This window comes from Rosa chinensis, chromosome 2 (genome assembly GCF_002994745.2).
Source record: "Rosa chinensis cultivar Old Blush chromosome 2, RchiOBHm-V2, whole genome shotgun sequence".
In the NCBI taxonomy this organism is placed as follows: domain Eukaryota; kingdom Viridiplantae; phylum Streptophyta; class Magnoliopsida; order Rosales; family Rosaceae; genus Rosa; species Rosa chinensis.
Window position 1 is genome coordinate 16,327,822 of NC_037089.1, and position 17,683 is coordinate 16,345,504.

Consider the following 17,683-nt stretch of genomic DNA (forward strand, 5'->3'; position numbering starts at 1 on the left):
AGCTGTGCTGGATTAATTTGGCTGAAAGAGATACATTGGACTAATTAACTAATACGTACCAATGTGGCAATCTCCATTTGTTTTCAAGATATGCAAAAAAAAAAATCTAGCTTGCTCTCACTTAACGTAACCTGGATAGATTTAAATATATGTAATATAATCATCTTGTTAATAATTCCTAGCAGTAAAATGTCCCTTTCTCCTGATCAGGAAGAGAAAAAGTCTCTTTCTTTCTTTGCTTTTGTGAAATATTAAAGTTCTTTGTTCTTAGGTTAAATAAATATTAGACGTAATCAAATCAAATATCACTTTCAGCATATTGCAACATATGATCGAGGGTTGCTTTCATGTGCCTTCTGTCGCTTGCTAAATCGTTCTTTTGAACTTTTGTCTTCCTCTCTATATAATATATACATCAATACGTGAAAAAGTGCTTGATTGGCCCTTGGTGTTGGATGCATTATTCTCAATTCTTGAAAAAGCGTGCAAAACTAGTAATAGCTTCATTGTTAGGGTTTCACAAAAGAAACTATGGTATATTTATATCTTTGCGCAGGGGAGCTGGCCTTCCCCTAAATAGAAAGATATAAATTTTCTTTCTTCATACTTTCTAGTGGTCCTAACTTTTTGCGAACTATTTAACTCATACTCGACCAATTCATTATAAAAATCACGCCCAAAAGAAGCCGAAAAATCATAATGAAAATGACAATTGATATTAGCACTCTAGAATTAACTTTTCACATTATTAGGGTTTCTTCCAAAAAATTTGTTGTTAATTTTTTTTTGTCATTTCTCTTAGCGCCTTTTATCTTTGAGACTAGAACAATGGTTACACTCAATAGTTACATCGTTATACTTGATGTACAATTATCTTTGTTAAGTAAACTATTACACTCACTGAATTTATACTAATTACCTTTAGGCCTCATTTGGTTCGCAAAAAATAAAGTAATTCATTTGTCTTTCTCATCATCTCATGGGAAGGGAAAGGAAATTTCCCAAGAACTTTTCATTTCGTTGTTTGGTATATGCACAAGGTCAAGGTCAGCGTTGTTAAGGGTAAACGTGTGATTTTCCAACTCAAGTTAGATATATGTGTTGTAGTATAAATACATCTACTTAATACTCTGTTAGCATTAAAGCCACCCTCAAGTGCAAGAGGTACAAGTTATAGAATAGGGGGATTAAGTAAGGATGTCGAACCCACGAGGATTGGTAAATCATTTCCTAACTAGGGAAAACCTAAGGAAAAACTAGAAGAATATGCAAATATACAATCACAAACAAAGGCTCACAAGTGAACCAAAGTTCATGGTGAGTATGTGCAAGATGGTGTGTAGAGATTTGATTTTGATTTTGAGATTGGTTTCTATTCAAATTGAAACAATGAAAGCAAGTAATATAAACTAAGTTAAACAAAACAAGTTGTTATCAAATGGATGGGAGTTAGGGCATCAGGTTTCACCTTTTGCCTCCCTTGCAAGCATTAAAGCAATTGAATATGAATGATGCAAAGCTAATTGTCCAACTACCCTCTTAGCATCCGGATAGGACTACTAAGGCTTAAACCCCTTTCATTTTATTAACTCTAACCGGATAAGTCTAGAGCTAACTACCTAGAGACAAATTCAATTACCGGATAGGTCTCAATCCTTTGCCCCTAAATGCATAAAGCTTAGAGTTTAGGTAACCAAGCAAGCAAACCAATCCTATCTCTAGGTGATTTTAGCTCACTACCCTCACATGCACACATGGTGTGCTTTCATGCTCCCTTTTTGCCTAAAGGTAATCAATCTCTAGGAAAAACTTCATGTCATGGCAAACACATAACTCAAATTGATTAGGTCTAAGTAATGCATTCAACTATTGACTTAGCATGTGAGAATGACAACATGAATTTGCATCAATTTATAAACACAAGCATCAATCCAAGCAAGTTTGGCTAGGGCTTTCAACCCTAGCCCCAACTAGTTCACTATTCACACATAGCTAGATACACAAGCTTCAACATTCTATTAAACATCAAATACATAAAGAGATAGGGAGTAAAGGGTGACTATTGATGATGCCAGAAGAGGTGGTGGAGATGGGTCTCCAAGAACATGATGTGGTGGTAGTCACCTCTTTCTCCTTGCTCCAAGCTCATGATATTGGTGAGAATAGTGAAATTTGGGATCTATAAGATGAGTTGTGGTGTTGAGTGGTGAAGGAAATGGAGGATGTAGTGGTGGAAATGGAGGTTTTAGAGGTGGAGATGGTGGTTTTTGTGGTGGAGATGGTGGTCTCTTCTCTAGAGAGAAAAATGGATCTTGGATAGGATGAAGATGATTGAATGGAGTCAAGAATTCTGAATAATTCCCCTTTGGCCTCTCCTTGATCAGCTATGTGTGTCCTCCTTGGTCCCAAAGTGTGCAAAAGATGCTCTTACACCTTGTCCCCCAAATGGTCCCAAATAGACAAGGTGACAAAAGGACAAGGTAAAGGAAGATATTTGAATTTCAAGTGATGGAATATTTTCACAACCATGGTCCTCCTTTGCTGGAGAAAAGACCCTCCATGAGTGGCGGCTCGCAGGAAAAGTTTGCCGGAAAAGTCGCCGGAAAAGTCGATTTGCAATTTTCTTCCAATCTCCGTGTCTTCTTCTCCTAGCTTCAAATCTCCACATTTCAAGCCTCAAATGGTCATTTTATTCTCAATGCAAGGTTTCCTACAAAGAAAAGGAAATGGATTAAAAAGGGTAAAATGGAGTGGAAGACAAATCAATTTTCATAATTATGGGGCACAATTGCATAAGTAATTTGTGACTCAACATACTCTATCAATACAATTGAAGCCTTGGATTCTATCTTGTTCTTTAGCTCTCTCTCTATTTTTCCTGCTTTTCTCTATTTTTCATAAAACTCTAACATGGCATCAAGAGCCAGGTTCGATTGGGATGGGAAATCCGCGCCGACGACCTAGTTGTCCAAGAAATTCATATTCTCAGTCTCTATTCTGCTTATGATTCAAGCATATCAGAAGTGTGATTCAAGTTTTTTTAGATAAGTTCATCTTCGTGGATTTGGTTTTGGGTTTTGTTAAGATTGTTGAGACTTGTTGATAATTTCTACATCGAAGATTTGGATTTGTGTTTTGAGCACTCTATTACTTATTGAAACAAGTTATTCATGGAGATTTGTTATAAATTGAAGAAAAGGGAAAAACCTAGAATTCTAGACGTTCAGACTATCATCAAGGAACCAATCAAGATTAGTGAAATTTGCTGATTCGTGCAAATATTAAGTGAATCATGGTGGAAATTTGATTGAAGAAGACTGGAACTGTCTTGAAATGTTGGGATAATTCTCTTTGATTATGCATTTGGGTATTTTTGTGTGAGACGAGTATATGTTGATTTTGGACTCCTATTGAAGAACTCTACTCAGATATTACAAAGTTTGCTGCCAATTATTGAAGGTTGTTGAGTTTTGTGATGAATATTTCAGTAACTTCCATATTATAGTTCCTGCTTATTCAAGATAGGAATTCCTATTTTCTCTGCTTTTCTACATTAAAGGAATCATAGTTTCAAACTTTGCCACCTTGAATCATGTATAAGAACAATGAGCTACAACTTTCTCTACTCTCCAATTTCAGCAATGCAATCACAGTTCGCTTGGATGACACTAATTATGTAATTTGGAGATTTATGCTCTAGTCAATGTTGGTAGGGTGTGATCTAATGGGATACATTAATGGGTCTACTCCGTGTCCTCCACAATACAAAATAACAAAAGAGGGTAGTATTACCTCAGAGCTTACACAAGAGTATAAGGCTTGGAGGAGGAATGACTCTGCTTTAATGACATTACTAGCTGGTACTTTGTCCCTTAATGCTCTTTCTTTTATTGTTGGGAGCAAAACTTCAAAAGATGTATGGTTTTCGCTTTATGAAAGGTATGCTAAACTTTCAAAGTTCAAAGCTTTCGAGCTCCAGACCTCAATGCAGAAAATTCATAAAGGGAAAGATAGTATAGACAAGTATATGGAACACTTTAAAACTGTCCGGGACCAACTCTCTGTTGCTGGAGTTTTCATTCTTGATGAAGATATAGTGTTTCTGATCCTAAATGGATTGCCTGTTGAATATGCGACCATAAAGACTGTCATCAAAGCCTAACATATGTCAATATCTCTAAGCGAGCTTCGCACAATATTATTGGATGCTGAGTCTGATATTGTTCAAGAATCAAGATCATTTGCTTCTGCTCCTATGCTTAAGCAAAAAGCACTACCATTGCCTTTTCTTACAGCCATGATTGCACAGAATGAAATTGCTAATGGGAATGCATTTATCAATCCTGCAACTTATGGTCTATCCACTGGAACTACCCATATAAATGCTTATTGTACCTACATGTGCCGGAACGAGCATAATTAGCTATAATGAGCCACGCTCATGGTACCGCCAGAGGTACCGACTCCCACCAAGGGGGTAACCTGCGAAGGCACGGCCAGGCGGGCTACCGCTCGAGCCCTGGATCGCCCCTAGATCACAGTTGACGCGCCGCGTCAAGATAGCATCAGAAGTTCCAGACGCTGGGAATCGAAGCACATCAGTCCCACATCGGAAACAAGAAGAAGATCAACCTCTTCCTCACCTATAAAAGGTTATCTCCTCTCTCCTCATTAATTACGCAATTACTACTCATTTATTGTTATGCTGCTCATATACAGTGACTAACTTAGGCATCGGAGAAGTGAAGACCGCCCAACGCGGTCTCCCTCTGACACCCTGTCTCTCGTGCTGCAGTAAATGGAAGTCACCTAATCCTCGGAGTAGTGGTCCGCCCACAGGACCCGGGTTAAACAAAGAGCCGGCTACCGCCGGACTTGAGCATTAACATTGGCGCCGTTTGTGGGAACCCTTGAACAAAAGGTCATCCCGCCACAATCACCATGACTAACGATAGCAGGGGGAACACTGAAGAGCAGGCAGATCAATCCGCCATTCCCCAACCCACCAACCCAGCGGTAGGCATCAATCGCGCGTTATTCACCACCCCGGTCAACCCCGGCGGTGAGACAAACCCAAGTAGCAGCCGCCCGCCAGGCCAAGACCTCGCCTCTTTGTATGAGCTGGCACTGACGGATTTCCACAAAGCGAACAGAGAGCGTGAACAAGAACGCAAGGAAAAGGCTGAGGCCCAAAAGCAAGTGGCCACGCTTGTGTCCCGCTTTGATGAGCTAAAGAAAACGCTGGAGGCAACCGCCAATCCGGCAAGAAGCGAGCAGTCACGAAGCACCAGGCACAGCCGACCTGGTACAGGAGCATTGATACCAGCACCAGTCGTGCATATGCAGGTCCCGCTGCACCCACCAGAGCTAGCGGGAATGGGACCACTCCCTGTACCCCAGCTAATGTTGGAACAGGAGGCAGAGTCATCACTGCACACCCACCGCTCGCGACATCGGGCAAGGACAGAGGGAAACCCACCCGCTCCCAGATGAGGATCAGTTCAGCGGAGTACCCGGCTAGACCCCGCTGGCGATGCAACCGCTCAAATACTGGAAATGATGCAGCAGTTGGAACAAAGGTTAATCCGGGCGGAATCAGGCACCCCAGCACCAACTTCAAATCCACTTTTCGCGTCCAGGCCAAGACCATTTACCGCTGCAATTTTGCTGGCCGTCAGATCGACGTATGCAAAGACGCCAAAAATATCGCATTACAGCGGTAAGACTGATCCCTTCGTCCATATGGACACCTTCAAGAAAGTCACCAACAACAAGGGATTCGATGATGCCACCCTGTGCCACTTGTTCAGCGAAATGCTGGACAATGAGGCAATGAATTGGTTCTTCGAATGCCCGCCGGGATCCATTGACTCATTCCAGGCATTATTGCACGCTTTCCTTTCTCGGTTCATCCTACTGTCCGCCGGGCACCACAATACAAGCCAATTGTTCAACGTCAAGCAGGGTAAGGAGGAAACACTGAAGGCGTTCGTCACAAGGTGGCGAGCGGCAGCATCTCAATGCAGTGATCTTGATAAAACAATGGCTTCGGCGACTTTTAAGCAGGGACTCCTCAAAGGGCCATTCCTCTATCACCTCAACTACAATCATCCAAATGCAGTATACGACCACCTCATGAGTGAGGCGGTCATTCATGCCCAAGCAGAATTCATCACATATGGGGAGACCCCACCGCCACCAGCAGCATTGGCAAAGTCGGTACAACCCTCCTCCAGTCAGCAGGGGACTGCTAACAAGACCTCAAACACTCCGCCAACTGACAAAAAGAGGGAGTGGCAGCAGGGCCAGTACCAGAACAAGCGACAGAAGGACCAACACTACAAGGGGAACTGCCCATCCCATGGGGACAACCGCAACAAACATACGGAGTCTTCCCAGGGGTATGCAGCATTTACAGTCCTCACGGCCTCGTATGAAGAAATATACAATCAGTGTAAGGATCAGATCTCACCACCGCCCCTGGGAAAGTACCCAAAAACAGGAAAGCCAAGAAACACCGGCAGGTGGTGCAAATACCATGAGGACAGCGGTCACAATACCAACAGCTGCAACGCCCTCAAAACAGCCATTGAGACCTTGTACTGTGATGGCAAGCTTGAACAGTTCAAGGTGCGCCAACATTGAGCCCATGCCGGGTACATGCTGCTCATGAAATTCCCCACACCCAACGACACAGGCTGTGTCAAGGGAAGTCAACAGTTGGCACGCGAGTGTTATTCTACTACTATAGCACAATCAACCCACCGCCATGAGATCCTAGCGGTAGGCAGTCAGGCACCTCCACCGAACATTTTTGAGGACCCCAGGGAAGACGAAAAGAAGTACGTAAGGAAGGAGCCTGTCAACCTAGAAACATCATTGAGGGTTGTCAGCATCTAGGACGAGCACCCCGAGCAGACAGTCCGCATAGGCGCTCAATTAGACCCAGAGCTGGCGGCGGAGCTCACTCAGTTCCTATGTGACAACGCTACGGTCTTTGCCTGGTCATATGCAAACATGCCAGGTATCTCCCCTGAAATCATCTCACACAAGTTGAGCATCAAACCATCCTTCTACTCTATCAAATAGAAACGCAGAGCCTTTGACGAAGAGAAGTACTGTGCTATAGGAGAGGAGGTTACCAAACTCCAGGGCATTGGGTTCATCCGCCAGGTCATCTATCCCCAGTGGATTTCCAACCTGGTTATGGTCAAAAAGGCTAGCGGCAGTTGGAGGATGTGCGTCGACTTCAAAAATCTTAACAAGGCATGCCTGAAAGACAGCTTCCCACTACCCCGCATCGATCAACTCGTCGATGCAACCGCTGGACATGAGCTCCTCAGCATGATGGATGCTTTCTCCAGCTATAACCAGATCAGGATGCATCCCGACGACCAGGAGTGCACCACCTTCACCACCGACAAAGGCCTGTATTGTTACAATGTGATGCCTTTCGGTTTGAAGAACGCAGGGGCAACTTATCAGCTACTGATGAATGCCATGTTCGCGGAACATCTGGGCAAGATAATCGAGGTCTACGTAGACAACATATTGGTCAAGAGTATAAAGGCCAGCGGACATGTGACAAACCTAAAAATCATAATAACCATCCTCCTGACCTATGGTATGCGCCTCAACCCAGAAAAATGTTTCTTTGGCGTCACCGCCAGCAAATTTCTGGGGTATATTGTCAGTAAGCGGGGCATCGAGGCCAACCCTGACAAGGTGCAAGCTATCCTCAACTTGAAGGACCCAGAATGGAAGGTACACGTCCAATGCCTCCAGGGCAAGTTAACCGCCCTGTCTTGATTCATCTCCAGACTGACCGACAGGTGCGCCCCATTTTTCAAAGTCCTTAAAACAACCCACAAGAAGGTCATCGATTGGAACCCAGAGTGCCAGGCGGAGTTCCAAGGCCTGAAGAAATACCTGGCGGCAGTTCCACTCCTCTCCATTCCTGTGCAAGGAGAAACATTATACATTTACCTAGCGGTATCTCAGTCAGCGGTGAGCTGCGCCATTGTCCAGTGGGAAGGTCAGGACGAGCTCCCAGTGTTCTATGCTGGTAGGGGCATGAACTGAGCAGAAACGCGGTATCCTCCCTTGGAGCAGCTTGCTCTCGCACTCATAGTTGCCGCTAGACGCCTCCGCCAGTACTTCCAAGCCCATACAATCCATGTGTTAACCAATCAACCGCTGAGACAAGTAATGCAGAACCTTGAACATTCAGGGCGCCTCAGCAAGTGGGCCATTGAGCTCGCGATTTTGACATAGATTACAAACCACGAACCGCCATGAAGGGCCAGGCGGTGGCGGACTTCATTGCTGAGCTCACCGAGCGTCAGCCCGAATCCAAGATCGATGCACCGCCTGGAACATAAATAGTGACAGCCGAGGAGCCGGCTCCCCAACAATTAGACTGGAACCTACAGGTGGACGGTTCCACTTTCGCCAAGGCCATCGGCGCCGGAATCATCTTAACAGGACTATGGGGGCTTAGCGTCGAATACGCGTTGAAATTCAACTTCAAAGCCTCTAACAACATGGCGGAATATGAGGCACTTATTGCCGGCGTACTCCTAGCCATTGATTCAGGGGCCGACAGTGTCAACATCTTCAGCGACTCTCAGTTGGTCGTTAACCAGGTCAACGACAGCTTTTAGGCCAAGGACCAGCAGTTAGCGACATACTTAGGGTACGCCAAGACGCTGCTAAAAAAATTCAAGTTCCACACCATCACACAAATCCCCAGGGAGAAGAACGCCAAGGCTGATTCACTGGCAAGACTGGCAACCGCCCAGCCACACCAGAGTCCAGCGGACACAAGGGTAGAGTCTCTGGACAGGCCAAGTATCACAAAAACCCTGGCGGAGATCTTTAACATTGAGGCCAATCCTAGCTGGATGGACGAAATTATTCAGTACAAACGCAACGGGACATTGCCAGAGGACAAGATCAAGGCGCGACAGCTCCAGCGGAGAGCAACCCGTTACAACATGCAGAGCGGCAAACTTTACCGCCAAGGATTCACTCACCCCAACCTCCGATGTCTAACCCCAGAGGAGGGAAAGGTCGTGCTGGCAACAATACATGGCGGAGAATGCGGAAATCATTCAGGCGCCAGATCCTTGGCTAATCGCACAATGCGACAAGGCTACTTTTGGCCTACACTTGGTAATGACGCCAGTCGGATATCAAAATCTTGTCACAAATGCCAACAATATGCTGATCTTCCACATGCCCCGGCAAAACCTCTGTCGGTTATCGTCAGTCCCTGGATTCACTTAACATGGGGCCTGGACTTGATGGGAAAATTCCAAACAGCCAAAGGTCAGTTCAAATACATCATTGTCGCCATCGACTACAACAGCAAATGGATAAAGGCTGAGCCCCTGACGGCAATAACTACCGCCAAGGTAATTCACTTCCTCTAGAAGAACATCTACTGCCGCTACGGTGTCCCGCATGCAATCATCACAGACAACGGCACACAGTTTAACAACAAGGAACTCATCTCTTTCACCGCCAACCTGGGCACCAAGATGCGTTTTGCATCAGTCGCTCACCCCCAAACCAACGGCCAGGTCGAAGCGGCAAACAAGATAATCAAGAGGCTGTTACAGAAGAAGCTCGATAAGGCCAAGGGTTTGTCGGCAGAGAAGCTCCTGAAAGTTCTATGGGCCATCAAAACAACCTCAACTTCCGCCACAGGTGAAACCCCCTTTTATATGATGTTCGGAACTGAGGATGTCCTGCCTATCGAGGTAACCCAACCAACCGCTAGGGTCGAAGGCTACTGCCCCGAGACCAACAACGACAACGTTAACCTCGATAGGGATCTCCTAGAGGAAAAGCGAGACGCAGCCCATTTGCGCAATCTCCAGAACAAGCGACGGGTATCGCGTTTCTAAAACGCCAGGGTCAAAGCTCGCAACCTCCAACTGGGGGACTGGGTAATGAAAGAAGTCATACCACCGCCAACAAAACTTCGCCCAACTTGGGTAGGACCATACAAAATTGTAGAGGTTGTTAGCCCAGGCACCTTCTACTTAATGGACAAGGATGGCGTCACAACGACCCACCCTTGGAATACCGAACACCTTCGGTGTTACTACAAATAGTCATTCCGCTACCCAAGAGCATCTTGACTTAGCTAAATTTTTGTTCAATATTCAAAAATTTAGCTAAGGGAAGCTACCCAACGGGTACGACCCCGCTTTTGTAAATGCTGTTTAGACAGCTATCAATGAAACGAGGAATTATTCAAACCATTGTTACCAAGTCTAGCACTGGGGGCAACTGGCAACGCCAGTCAGCGGACTACGTCGGCTACATTGTGCACTTGGACCAATTTTAATTCCTTTAATGTTTCATTCATGGCCAAAAACAAGTGTCAAGACCTTTAGCGGTACACACATCATCACAAACAAAAAAGAAAAAACAAAGTATAGGAGCTTAGGTTCCGAAACTTCATTTATATCCCAAGTGAAGTACATCAAAAATTTATGCCTCAGCGGCTACAACAACTTTCCTACTCCTATCTTCAGGGCTTGGCGGGGATGGCGGGGTTGGCGAGGTCGGCTCCGCTACCTTCGGCATCTCCACTGGCGGCCTACGGCGGATGTGAAAGGCTCGTCTGGTCGGACCCTCGGGCTGTGGGACTGGGGGTCTCTATTGTGCCATCCGCCCGGGTGTGGGCCGCCAAGAACCAAGCACGAGACACCTCGGACTGGGTAGGCGTCCGCTGAGAGTCGCCCTCCGGAAGTTCGCCACTCTCCCCGCTACCCGAGTAGGCTCCTTCAACCTGACCAGGGGCGGTACTTGTTGTAGGCGGAGCTTCCTTCGATGGCTGCAAGGCCGGCATCGATGCTTTCGCCCAGTCGATTGCACCCTTCTGCTGCAGCATTTCCACATTAGCTAGGGCACCGGCCTTCGCTGCTTCGGTCAGCGCCTTCTTGTACTCCGTCAACTGCTTGTATGACTCAACAGCGGCGGCCGCAGCACGGCTCCCCTCAGCCTCCAGGCGAGCGACCTCACCCTCTAGTCGCTTAACCTCGGCATGTCTGGCGGCGGACTCCCGCTGAAGGATCTCAACCTTCTAATCCTCGGAGTAGTGGTCCGCCCACCGGACCCGCGTTAAACAAAGAGTCGGCTACCGCCGGACTTGAGCATTAACACTTATAATGGTCATAATGTTGTTGCTATGAGTCATATGGGTTATGTTCAGCCACCTGCATCTACTGGATTCATAATTCCTTCCTCTCAGAATATATCAATGAGTTTCTCAAGTTCTCCTGTCTCATCTACACCAGTTAGTACCAACTTTCAACATAGTTTTCAAGGTGCTACAATGATAAACAATAATGAACCTTTTGAATCGCAACATATGTTTCAGAGTACTCCAATCATAAATGGTTGTGTTACTATGAATCAAGCACCTTATGTCATGCATTGTACTTCACCTACTGTTGGTTATGTGAATCCTTCATATCCCATGCCTCAGCCTACTATACCTCAGCAGCAAGTTGTCAATGGTGTTTCTTCTACATGTGGGTTTATGGCTCAATATAATAATGGAAATGGTGCATACTTACAGTACCCCAATGCTCTGCACACTAATGGCTCTAATGGTTCATATTTGGTACAACTTCAGACAATGGAATGACACAGGAAAATAATGTTGGAAGCTTTTCTCATAGACCTATGTCACAACACAATGTTGTGCAGTCTCATAATACAAGAACTTTCAGTGGCAACTTCAACTCAAATGCAGGCAATAATGAGCTTTCTCCATTTTCTGATGTTGTTTCTTGTTATAGTGCATCCGAAAAATCATGTGTTTCAGCTGTCAATAAATTTGATCAAGTCAAGGGTGATCACAAGATAAGGGATGACCAAAAGGCACAAGCTTGTGTCCCTGTTGTTCCCTGTTGTTGATGTTAGAGTTTCTGCTCCCAAAACTTCTTCTCCACCTACAAGCTATAATCCAAGATAAGCAACCAGTGCTCCAGTTACTTCTGTATCGTCTGCAAAATGGGTACCAGAGCCCTTTGTTGAATTTGTTCCATGTGGTTCTGTTTCGGGTGGTCCATTTGGTTCTGTTTCAGTTGCCCCAACTACTTCAAACAATGCTGAGATGGACTTACTTAGTTCCCTGTTATTGACTATTGTTCCAAGTACATCCACTACTACCACATCTGAAGTTGATGGCCTTTTAAGTTCTGCTCCAGTGACCATATTTATGGAAACTCCTCCAGATACTACTATATTGAACTGTAGGCAGGCCTCTTATCCTCTGAAGCTATGGCAATCACTGCCACTCATTAATCCTGGTTGAAAGTTTGAAACAAATATTACGGGTTATTGTGTTGCTAAATCTTTAGGTCTTTTCTAATGCAATCTGATGGTAGCTTCTCTCCCATTAGCTTGAGGGAGGGTGTTAAGGGTAAAAGTGTGATTTTCCAACTCAAGTTAGATATATGTGTTGTAGTATAAATACATGTACTTAATACTCTATCAATACAATTGAAGCCTTGGACTCTATCTTGTTCTTCAGCTCTCTCTCTATTTTTCCTGCTTTTCTCTATTTTTCGTAAAACTCTAACAAGCGTGGCTGATGTTGGTGTGCAAGGGTGCAGAGCTATTAGCTATGACAGGGATAGGTGCAGGAGAGGAGGTGCCCAAGCGCGGGCTGCCTAACTCAATCTGGACACCCAATTCTAATCAGGGGCCCAACCCAGCTTGAGTGCTGAAATCAATTGGGCTTTGGGTGTCCAACACTAATAGGAGTGCTTTTTGGACTTCGGCTCTTTTGTGGACGAAACCAATAAGCTCCCGCTCTCTATATTTCATATTTGGGATTCAGGAGGATTGATCCAGGCATCCAGCTAATCTTACTTATGTTCTTTATGTTTGTAGTGAGCCTATATATGTACTATGTTTATGTTTCATAGTGTGATAGGTTTGCTAGAAATAAGTCCCGAATGTTCAATGAATTGAACTTATTCCTATGTACTATCATGCTACCACCACAACTTTTTGTCTGTTTAATGTCTATCTGGTGATGGTAGCGGAATGATATGTAGTGGCCATTCTGGCTTGAGATAAATGAAAGATTTATATGATTTATTCAAAAAAAAAAAAATGATCGTCTACAGTACATTAATGTACCGATACATCAAGTAGACTAGGTTCAATACAGAGGTAGACTAGCTCAGTACATGGGTAGACATGCATGGAGTTAGTCTACCATTGTATACCGAGCTAGTCTACATCTGTATTGAACCTAGTCTACTTGATGTATCGGTATATTAATGTACTGAAGTATTTTCTAAAAAAAAAATGTTGGTTCTTTTATTTTTTATTTTGTTAAATATGAAAGACAAGGGGAAAATCACTGAGCCAGGATCCTATGGCTTTGCTTTTAGGGACATATGAGACAGATATACAGATAGATTATAGATAGAGAGATAGAGATATCCAACAGCGAATTTTATTATCAGTTTATTACAAGAAAGCATATATAATATGATATACAACAATCTAGTTACTTATTACCCTATGACTTGAAACCAAGGAAGAATGATAATTCTATGCACAGCTAGGATAATTCTACAGAAAGATAATTACTGTAGAACCTAAATAAATGACACTAATTACATATCACACACAGAGGACGCCAGCTATTCTGTATGTCTATGGCCTTGGTTTGACATTTTCTTGAAGATCATGGCCCACACCAGGGCTGTGACCAGGTTGGGTTGGCCGGTAATCTTCTTTCGTTCCTATAGCAAAATACTTCCCAACGCCCACTAGTGTCTTTGGTTCACTGCCTTGTAATGACTTATGACCAGCACCGGGGCTGTTACCTGGTGTTGTAGGTCGAAAATCTTCTTCGTCATTGTATGCTGCAGTTCCTGACTTACCGAAGTGTCCTTGATTCTTCACCACTGCACTTTTGACTTCTCCCTTCAAGTTGTTGGGATGGCTGCTTTGCTCTCCCAATTCTCTTTTATAGTTAGCTTCAATGGTATCGATGACGATCGTCTCTGCAATTTTTTTTTTTGGCCAAAAGGGCCTTATTCCCTCAATAGACACAATTTCAAGGCATGCTATTAGGGCAAAAAGAATAGCACATTTAGCTTCCATATCTGGAAACGAGAATGAATAGTACTGATTGATGGTTGTACGTATTTGGAGCCTGATCAGATAAACTCAATCTAGCTGAAAGGGAACGAAAGATTTGTAGAAGCAATGAGGAGACATGAAAACAAAGTTGATATCTTTGTGGGTATTTATAATCCTAGCAGAGTAAGCACTGCTAAGATTTTAACCACTACTTTTATTATAGAATAAACAAAAAATTGTGGACTCGCATGACATTTCAATGTGGACGGTACGTTTATAAGTCAAAATTTTTCCGGGCCCTCTAATTAGAAGATTATATCATAATGACCAGACATATATAGTTTAATATTGGTATTTAAATTTTTAGGGGAAAGATCTTCCTCAATCATTTGCTAGTCCATTTGCCACTTCCATACTAATCTCTCTTTTCTTCATAGAAATATTATCATTCAAAACCAATTACTTTTCATATTACCAAAAAAAAAAACATTTTGCTTCACTATTATGCTCGGGTGCATGTTAATTTCTCTTCTTCTATTTATTTATTTATCTATCCTCTCATTTATTAGAAAGACACGATGGTATCAAAGCTCAACTATTTTAGTAAGATGCCTTCGGTTCAGTTCAAATCCTCCAACCTTCATTCTCCACTTTCCACTTCTTCATAATTGTTTCTCTTTCCTGCATTACGTGCACAATGAGCTGCGTGTGAGAACGTTGTTAGTTTGATGTGCATGTAAGGAAATTTGGTTTAATATATGTGTATTGTTTGCTCCTTCCCTAACTTTGAAGGCAGTGGTTGTTCGTTGGACATGGTGCTTGATTTGTATGATATTTGACCCTTGAATGTGCTGAAGTGTTGCTTGAAGAGCTAAGTGATTATTAGTACTCTAACGAGGATGAATACAACAGAGCTAATTAAGTTTGCATCAAAGTAAGATTCGTGTGTACTCTCCACTTATGGGTGTATAAATAATATGTATGTGGAAGGGCTAGTACTCTACATGCTTAATTAGAACTCTGTTGGTCCACAGATTCAAGTGTTTAAACCGATCTGCCCTTCCTCTCTCAGATTTCAAATGGGTTGATGATTAGCTCTAGCTGCAGTTTATTAAAAGAACCCTAGCTAGCTAGGTACTTTTGGTGAAGATTCCTTGAGCAATATATATCATGATTTCCTGCAATATATCACTTCTAGAAAGGGCATGAAAATCCTTCTTCATTGGGTGTAACTCAAACCATATTCAACTACAAAAGAAATCAATCTCATTATAGCGCGAATCACTCAAAACACCGCACAAGAAATTAAGTTTATTGAGTTTTTATTGTAAAGTTTTTATCATAAAGAATCTCGTATCATATATATCGTTGTCTTTAAGATTAGAGCATCTTTAGCAATGCTAGCCATATTTTAGTCATTTTTTAGCTAAAATAGCTAAAAAGTTATTTTGGCTAGCCAGTTTTAAAACACGTCTGCACCAATGCTCTCTATTATAGCTAACCTTGAATATTTAAATTACATAACCCTAATTTTTCAACGGCTATTTTTTATTATGTGAAAAATTGATCTCAACGGCTACTTTTTCTTGGTGGTCAAATTGATCAGTTCTTTGCTTGCTGAGAGCAAAGATAGATATCTATTTTCATATCAGATATGATCTGCTCTAAATTAAAGCGAAACTAAATCTTTTGTGCAAGAAAATGATATCAAAGAGATATATATTAGGCTAACCGACATCATATTAAAAAAGATACATATTTTGCTAGCAAATCATATAAAAAAGATACACATTCATTTTTGAGATATGTATATTTATGAAAGATTTGGCAAAGCAACAAACAATGGAAATTGATCATTCTCATTTACTTGGAAAGATTAGTTGCTTGCTTGACGAACATGCAAAGCAATAATATATATTGATACCCGGTTTTCAATCTTTCATCTCATATCTCAACTTCATTTAGTCTAGACATCTCATTTATATTGTGTCCAATGGCGAGTCAATCCATAGCAAGTCGTTGGATGCGTAAGAGGTTCCTGAAAAAGAATGATATTGCGGATGAAAAATATGAAGATAATCTGATTAAGCGGGTAGTTGAGGAGAGGGAAAGACCAATACGCCGTGGTTCAATCAAAGGTAGGATTGTTGTTCCACGCTATATAACTAAAGGTCATGAAAATCTCTACCGTGACTACTTCGCTGATCCACCTATATTTTCTGATAATGTTTTTCGGAGAAGGTTCCGAATGAGACGTCATGTTTTTCTTAGAATTCAAAATGCAGTGCTTTTATGTGATCCATATTTCTTGCAAAAAAGGAATGCTGCTGGAGCTATCGGGTTGTCATCATATCAAAAGATAACTGCTGCACTACGAATGCTTGCTTATGGAGTTCCAGCAGATTATGTAGATGAATACGTTCGAATAGGTGAAAGTACTGCTCTAAAGAGTCTTAAAAGGTTTGTTAATGCTGTAGTTGTTATGTTTGGTGATGAGTATTTGAGACCACCAAATAGTAACGACATAGCTAGATTGCTTTCAATTGGTGAAAAACGTGGATTTCCTGGAATGTTGGGGAGCATAGACTGTATGCATTGGAGATGGAAAAATTGTCCATCTGCATGGCAAGGTATGTATTCTGGTCACTACCATGAACCAACAATTATATTGGAAGCTGTAGCTTCATATGATCTTTGGATTTGGCATGCATTTTTTGGGTTGCCAGGATCTCACAATGATATCAATGTGTTAGATCGGTCTTCTTTATTTGATGACCTAGCCACAGGACGTGCTCCTCCTGTCAACTATTTAGTTAATGGCAAACCGTATAATATGGGATACTACCTTGCTGATGGTATATATCCAACATGGGCGACATTTGTAAAGACAATACCAGCTCCACAAGGAAATAAGAAGAAACACTTTGCTAAACAACAGGAGGGAGCAAGAAAAGATGTAGAGCGAGCATTTGGAGTACTCCAAGCACGTTTTGCAATTGTACGAGGACCAGCACGTTTATGGAATCAAGAGACACTTAAGGATATCATGACAGCATGCATAATAATGCACAATATGATTGTGGAAGACGAGCGAGATGATGACCACTATATTAGAAATATTGGTCGAGATCGTGATAGTGAAATTGATCAAATCATTGAGAATTATGATATAGTTGGAGAGCCTTCAAATGTATTACCATCACATGAGCGAACACAAACATTGATGGAGTTCATTGACAACCATCTCCGCATTAAAGATGGGGAGACTCATTCTAGACTACAAGGAGATCTTATCGAACACTTATGGCAGCTACATGGAGGAGAATGAATTATCATTTTGTAGTACTCATTTTAGTTATTGGTTTCTGTTTCAATTACACAATTGAATAAAACACAGTATTTGTGTTGAAATTTACATAAAAAATGATGAAATTGTACTGCATTAAATTTTTGAATTCAATACAAGTTTTCTGCTATGAGCAATGCATAAAGAACAGTACTAAGTAATCTTGAATGAATCTGTAATTATTTCAAAACTTAAAGAGAATAAAGAAAT

General features: G+C 42.5%; 1 protein-coding gene across 1 annotated transcript; it reads left to right on the forward strand.

Annotated features, from left to right (window-relative positions):
* Positions 1–16,120: 16,120 nt before the first annotated feature.
* Positions 16,121–17,455, forward strand: LOC112183795. Its single transcript, XM_024322130.1, has one exon. It carries the CDS (start codon positions 16,121–16,123, stop codon positions 17,453–17,455), a length of 1,335 nt encoding a protein of 444 aa, XP_024177898.1.
* The last annotated feature ends 228 nt before the right edge of the window (positions 17,456–17,683 follow it).

Bases quoted from the DNA above. Each gene is read 5' to 3' on its own strand.
- LOC112183795 (XM_024322130.1), top strand. From the start codon at position 16,121: ATGGCGAGTCAATCCATAGCAAGTCGTTGGATGCGTAAGAGGTTCCTG.